Source organism: Nannospalax galili, unplaced genomic scaffold (assembly GCF_000622305.1).
Source record: "Nannospalax galili isolate Female #2095 unplaced genomic scaffold, S.galili_v1.0 scaffold158, whole genome shotgun sequence".
Taxonomy (NCBI): Eukaryota; Metazoa; Chordata; class Mammalia; order Rodentia; family Spalacidae; genus Nannospalax; species Nannospalax galili.
This window is the reverse complement of record NW_008345290.1, coordinates 3,779,086-3,786,448: the sequence shown is the minus strand read 5'-3', so window position 1 is coordinate 3,786,448 and position 7,363 is coordinate 3,779,086. Positions and strand designations below refer to the sequence as shown.

Genomic DNA, 7,363 nt, shown 5'->3' with positions numbered 1-7,363 from the left:
TGAGATCTGGTATGGTGATCCCCACAGTGTTACTCTTTTTGCCCCAATTATTTTGCCTATCCAGAATATTTTGCAATTCCACATGAATTTTAGGATGGCTTTTTTTCTAGCTCTGTGAAGAAGGTCATGGTGATTTAGGTTGCCTTTGGTAGGATTGTCACTTTCATAATATTATTTCTACCAATCCATGTGCACAGTTGGTCCTACCATCTCCTGATGTCTATTTCTTTCTATAAATATTTGAAATTTTCATTGTAGAGATCTTTAATGTCTTTGATTAGGTTTATTCCTATATATTTTTGAGGCTATTGTGAATGGGAGGGTTTCTATGTGCTCTATTTTAGATTACTTGTTATTGGTATATAGAAATGTTACTTATTTTTCTAAGTTAATTTTGGAACCTGCCACTTTGCTGAAAGTATCTAGCAGTTTTCTTATGGACTTTTGGGGCTCTCTTATGTATAATATCATATTGTCTGCAACTAGTGACAAGTTGACTCTTCTCTGGCAATTAGTACTCCTTTAATTTTCTTCTCTTGTCTTACTTCTCTAGAAAGAGTTTCAAGCACTGCATTGAAAATGAGTGGAGATAGTGGACATCCTTGTCTGGTTCCTGGTTTTAATGGGAATGCTTCCAGCTTTTTTTTCCCCACTTAAAAATGATGTTAGTGGTGGGTTTGTTGTACATAGCTTTAATTATGTTTTGGTATGTTCCCTGCAGTCCAGTTCCCTCTAGAACTTTTTACATGAATGCATGTTGGATTTTGTCAAATGATTTTTCTGCATCTATTGAGATAACCATATGATTTTTGTCTTAAAGACAATTATATGATTTATCACATTTATTGACTTGCGTATTGTGGTGGTTCAAATGAGTGTCCTCCATAGGCTCCAAGTAGTTGGACATTTTTGTCCCCAGTTGGTGGCACTGTTTGAGAGGCCTTAAAAGGTGTGGCCTTGCTAGACGAAGCACGTCACTGGAGGTGGACTTAAAGAGTTCTTTAGCCTTGCTGGATTTCCAATCACCCACTGCTTCCTGTGACTGCTTGAAGATGTGAGCACTTAGCTCCTGCTCCTTCTCTGGCTACCTCCTGCCATCATGCCTCCTCACCATGGTGGAGCCTAATTTCCCTGGAACCATAAGCTCCAATAAACTCTTCCTTTTTTTTTTTTTTTTTTTTTTTTTTTTGTCCACAAAAAACAAGCAGCCTTTATTGTAGTATTACAAAACACTTTCCATTTTGGCAATATTTTACAACGCACTTAGCTTTAAGGTTTGGGAAAGAGAGGTCGGAAACTAAAAAGGAAAATTTCAACAGACAGTTCTAAAAGGAAAATTGTTCCCAGCCCTCCCACCCAAATAAAAATCCAAATGTCAATTTCACTACCCAAGAAGAGGCCATGAGGAAAGCAGCAGGCAAAACTCTGACAGTCTCACTATGGATCATGTCAGAGACAAAGGAACATTGAAAACAGTCACCAGTATGGTCGGTTGCGCTGATCATTTCTGTAGTCGTTTCTTCCTCCCGTTTTGCCTCCATAGCCACCTCGGTCTCCTCCATAGCCCCCACCTCGGTCTCCTCCATAGCCACCACCACTCCTGTCTCCTCCATAGCCTCCACTTCGATCTCCACCAGAGCCGCCGCCGCCGCCACCACCGCCACCACCACCACCACGGTCTCCTCCATAGCCTCCCCGATCTCCTCCATAGCCGCCCCCTCTATCCCCACCATAGCCTCCTTGATCTCCTCCATAGCCGCCTCCTCGGTCTCCTCCATAGCCCCCTCCTCTATCCCCACCATAGCCACCCCCACTTCTGTCTCCACCATAACCACCCCCACTTCTATCTCCACTATAGCCACTGCCACCACTTCTGTCTCCACCATAGCCACCGCCCCCACTTCTATCCCCACCATAGCCACCTCGGTCTCCACCTCTGCCCCCACGACCTCTGTAGCCCCTTTCTCCACCGTAGCCTCTCCCCCGGAAATCTCCCCCTGAGGGATGAGAGTCCTCTGGTCTAGGCTCATTGCACTGATTACAGGAATTCCTTCGAGCAAAGTTCATATTTCCACATGACGGATTAGGGCAAACCCAGTCCCCATTCTTAGGGTCTCCGCCTCTCCCTTGAAAGCCTCCACGGCCTCTATATCCTCCACGGCCTCGTCGTCCACCTCCACTTCCACCTCCTCTCATGAATTCAGGCCTTCTGGTAGCAAAAGACACTTTAATGATGTTTCCATGAAATTCTTTTCCATCAAACCAATCAATGGCTGCCTTAGCTGATGGAGGGTCATCAAATGACACTGTTGCTTCCCCTTTTGGCTTCCCTGTATCTTTGTCTGTGTAAAGATTTATCATTGGTTTTCCAGTCTTTTTGTTAGTCTCAATAATTCCTATTTGCTTAAAGAACTCTCCCACTTGATCTGTAGACACACCCTCCCCAAGTCCTTGCACAAAGATTGTGTTGTTATCTGAATTATCAGACTCTGAATCAGCATCTGGTCTCGGTCCATAATCCCTGTGGCCACCAAAATTTTTGAAGCCACCGCAGTCACCACCACTTGATCCTGTCATAGGACCTCTTCCATCCTTGTCATATCCCCCACGCCCTCTACCTCCTCCCTGTGACCCGCCATATCCTCTATTATCTTCTCCATACGTACTCACATCACGACGGTCATCTTGTGTGTGATGGCTGTAGTTTTCTCTTTGTGAATGATAAGACTGCTGATTTTGACTATAGGAATCATGCTGCTGATAATTTGACTGCTCATCATATGAGCCTTGATGCTGATCATAGCCTGACTGCTGGTCATATGAATCTTGTTGACCATAGTCTGACTGGCCATATGAAGGTGCTCTTCCACCTTGGCCTCCTGATGAGTCTGTGTTTTGTTGTCCCTGGTTATTATACGACTGCTGGCCATATGAGCTCTGCTTTTGATTCTCATAACCACCATAGGACTGTGAATAACCTGATTGATTTTGTCCGTAACTGGAGTATCCACCATAGTTTTGTCCATATGAAGAATCAGTTGTTTGTCCGTAACCAGAATAGCTTTGTGGTGCTTGTCCATAGCCTTGGCTACTTTGATTTCCATAGGAAGAATAACTTTGCTGTTCACCCCCAGACTGACTGTAACTTCCAGAATCCGACATGACAAATAGCCACGACGCGGAGCCCTGCACGGCCCCGCAAAGAACAAGGAAAACGAAAGTCAGGTGGCGCGGCTGCCCAAGCTGTTCTGAGGGCACGGCTGAGAACGACTGCAGGGCCTCGGCCAAACTCTTCCTTTTATGAGTTCACTTGGCCACAGTGTTTAACACAGCAACAGAAAAGTAACTAATACACATATATTGAACCATCTCTGCATCTCTGGAATAAAGTCAACTTGGTCATTGTGGATGATCTCTTTGATGTGTGTCTGTATGAGGTTTGCAAGCATTTTGTTGAGAATCTTTGTGTCTATGTTCATTAAGGATATGGCCTATAGTTCTCTTTTTTGTTGTGTCTTTACCTAGTTTTGGTATTTGAGTGATTCTGGCTTCATAGAAGGAGTTTGGGAGTTCACCCTCTGTTTCTATCTTTTTGAATAATTTAAGAAGTATTGGTTGTAGATCTTCTTTGAATGTCTGGTAGAATTCTGCTATGAATCCATCTGGGCCTGGGACTTTGGGAGGTTTTATGTTGCTGTTTCAATTTCCTTATTTATTGTGGGTCTGTTTAAGCTGTTGATCTCTTCTTGGTTTAACTTTGGTGGTTTCCAGGAATTTAGGTATTAGTTCACTTCTTTTAGAGTTGAAAATTTAATTGAGTATTGGTTTTTAAAGTATTCCCTTATAATTGAGTATTGGTTTTTAAAGTATTCCCTTATAATGTTCTGGATTTTTTTGGTGTCTGTTGTGATGTCCCTTTCATCTTTGATTTTGTTTCATCTTTGATTTGCTCTTTCTTTTGGTTAACTGGGCTAAGGGTCTGTCTCTCTTCTTTAACTTTTCGAAGAACCAGCTCTTAAATTCATTGATTCTTTGTATTGTTTTGTTTCTATTTATTAATTTCTGCTCTGATTTTTGTTATTTATTTTCATCTGCTGAGTTTGGGTTTCATTTGTTCTTGTCTTTCTAGAGTCTTGAGTTGCAATGTTAAGTCATTTATTTGTGTTCTTTCTGATTTTAATGTAGGTACTTAGAGCTATAAACTTCCCTCTTAGGACTGCTTTTAAAGTATCCCAGAGATTTTGTTGTGTTGTATTATCATTTTCATTTAGTTACAGGAACACTTTTACTTCTTTCTTAATTTCTTCTTTGACTCACTCATCATTCATGAGTGTGTTGTTTAATCTCCATGAGTTTGTGTAGTTACTAAAACTTCTTTGCTGTTGATTATAAGCTTTATTGCATTGTGGTCTGATAGAAAGCATGGAATTATTTCATTTTATTTGTATTTTTGAGGTTTGTTTTGTGCCTCAGTATGTGGTCAGTTTTAGAAAAACTTGTATGGGCTGCTGTGTAGAAAGTGTATTCTTCAGTACTTGGGTGGAATAGTCTGTAGATGTCTGTTAGGTCCATTTGACATAAGATATCATTTAATTCAGATGTTTCTTTATTTATTATTTGTCCAGTTGACCTGTCTATTGGTGATAGTGGGGTATTGAAGTTACCTATTGTTACTGAGTTGAGATTAATCTGTGTTTTATAGTACTGTTTTTATTAAATTGGGCACATCAGGATTTGGTATATTTGTTCATGATTGCAATATCTTCTTGGTCAATTTTTCCTTTAATCAGAATGAAGTGACCCTCTTTATCTCTTCTGATCAATTTTAATTTGAAGTCTATTTTGTCATATATTAGAATTACAATACTTGCTTGCTTCTTAAGTGCCAATTGCTTGGAATAATTTTTCCATCCCTTACCCTAAGGTAGTGCTTATTCTTGAAGATAACAAAAGGATGGATTTTGTTTCTTTCTTTTTTTTTTTTTTTTTTTTTTTTTTTTTAAACAGGGTCTCCCTTTAGCCCCAGCTGTCCTGGAACTCACTATGTAGACTAGGCCGACCTTGAATTCATAGAGATCTGCCTGCCTCTGCCTCCCAGTGCTGGGATTAAAGGTGTGTGCCACTATGCCCGGCGGATTTTCTTAATCCATTTTGCTAGCCTTTTTCTTTTGACTGGGAAATTGAGGCCATTGATAACTAGAGTTATTATTGAAAGATGTGTATTGGTTACTGTCATTTTATTTTGTGGTTTTGGTCCTGTTTTGTCTTTCCATAATTATACTTTCCTTTGTTTTCTTTCTGTAACTTCTTGGGTATAGTCACTCCTATTCTTGGTCCTTTGTACTGCTTTGAGTATTCTCTGTAGGGCTTGTTTTTTGGACATTAATTCTTTCAGTCTATTCACGTCATGGAAAATTTTCCATTCTCCTTTGACCCTGATAGGTAGTTTTGCTGGATAAAGTATTCTGGGTCGGCATTCATGGTCATTTAGAACTGGGAATACTTTGGTCTAGGCTCTCCTGGCTTTCATAGTTTTCTTTGAATAGTCAGCTGTAATTCTTATGGGTTTTCCTTTATATGTGACATGTTGTTTTTCTTTTGCAGTTTTCAGTATTCTCTCTTCGTTCTGCATATTTGGTATATCTACTATGATATTCCATGGGGAGTTCCTGTTTTGTTCCTGTGCAATTGGTGTTTGATGTGCTTCTTGTATCTGTATGCATTTGTCTTTCCTTAATTTAGGGAAGTTTTCCTCTGTAACCCCATTGAAGATCTGGTCAATGCAATGGGCCTAAGATTCTTCCCCTTCCTGTATGCCTATGATGTGTAGACTTGGTCTTTTCATGGTGTCCCACATTTACTGCACTTTCTATTCCTGTGTGTTTAAATTTTTTATAGTCTTTGCTTGAGGAGTCCAGTTCTTCAACTTTGTTGTCCACTCTTGATATTCTGTTTTCCATTTCATTCATTCTGCTTGTGAGGCCTTCTCCTGTCATTTCAAATTGACTAATGGAGTTTTTCAATTTCATCATCATTTTAGCTTGGGTTTTCTTCAATATTTCTCTCTTTTGTGAATTCATTTTTCAAGTCCTGAATTGTTTTTGTTATTCCATTCAGCTGCATAATTATATTTTCTTGAGCTTCCACAACTTTATGCCTGTCCTGTTTGAGTTTTTTGAGTTTGTGTATTGTTTAAGTTCTTTGATCACATTTATCACTGTTCTTTTAAATCTGTGTCTTGGGGTTCCTCAGGGTGATTCTTATTGTAGTGCATTTCTATAGGACTAGTGGATTTTGTTGGGGACATATTCTCTTGTTTTTTCATATTATTTGTGTCTGCATTACTGTTTGAGCATATGGATGTCTTTTGTTGGTTGTGCATCCAATAGGAAATTCTATTCTTCATTTCATTGAAGTTTGGTTCTGCTTATATTCTTTATGTAGCTTGGTTACTTTTTGCTCAGTTATGAACAGTTGGTGTGTGCTTCATGTTCTCAAAGGATAGTAGGCTGTAGAGGATGTAACAAACCAAATTGGATAATTCAGCTCATCTATGTGCAGGGGTCAGGACACAGTAGGTAGGTCTGTACTAAGAGGATAGCCCAGAGATCTGGGGTGGAAAGATCGGGCCTGGGCCCAAGGCTAGAAGGAGGATCGAGTGCAAGGAGGGAATGGAGCTGCTCAGGCTGCAGAGAAATCCACACTACAGAGTTTTGTGAGACTCTTCTCTACTTGGGAAGAGATGGTCCCTTCTTCCTACTTTCTCCAATCCTCTCCCTCCCATTTGATCCCAGCTTCCTAGACAACAATCAGCTTCCAAGTGGTAAGCAGGGGAAGGGATGCTAGTAAAGCATGGCATTGAGTGTGGGTGGGAGTAACTGGAGAGTAGGGTAGGAAGGGGAGATTATGTTAAATTGCATAGGAAGAGTCACTTAGCATCAGCATCAGTACCCTTATGTGAAAACATTCTAGAGACTGCTTTATCTTTAACATTGGATTGGCAAGGGCAGGTGTCATTTGATAAAAGGTTGGTATTCCTGGAAGGCACAGGAGGAAGAAAGGTTTGGAAAAATTATAGCTATGGGTGTACCACAGATTCTGAAGTCCTATTTTAGAGTATTTTCTCTCTGTAAAATCCTTAAACTCTCTTCTAATCCCTCATCAGCAATGTGGATTAAGTGGACAGCTTGAAGACGGCTGATAATGTACAATTTCCATCAAAAGGCAATTTTGAAACTGCTTTCATAACAGAAAGGATGGCTACTTGTAGATAGAAAGGCAGAAATGGCTCATCCATCTTTAGATAATTTATATTACTTGGATGACATTTAATTTAACATAGATCACCCCCAAAAGACCGTGA

At 40.1% G+C, this 7,363-nt stretch overlaps 1 protein-coding gene across 1 annotated transcript; it reads right to left on the bottom strand.

Annotated features, from left to right (window-relative positions):
• Window positions 1-1,327: 1,327 nt before the first annotated feature.
• Window positions 1,328-3,203, bottom strand: LOC103740795 (TATA-binding protein-associated factor 2N). The gene has a single exon (XM_008841483.3). The coding sequence runs from the start codon at window positions 3,160-3,162 to the stop codon at window positions 1,477-1,479; it is 1,686 nt and encodes a 561-aa protein (XP_008839705.1). The 5' UTR covers window positions 3,163-3,203; the 3' UTR covers window positions 1,328-1,476.
• Between the last annotated feature and the right edge of the window lie 4,160 nt (window positions 3,204-7,363).

Excerpts from the sequence above, each read along its gene's own strand:
- LOC103740795 (XM_008841483.3), bottom strand. The coding sequence starts at position 3,162 with ATGTCGGATTCTGGAAGTTACAGTCAGTCTGGGGGTGAACAGCAAAGT.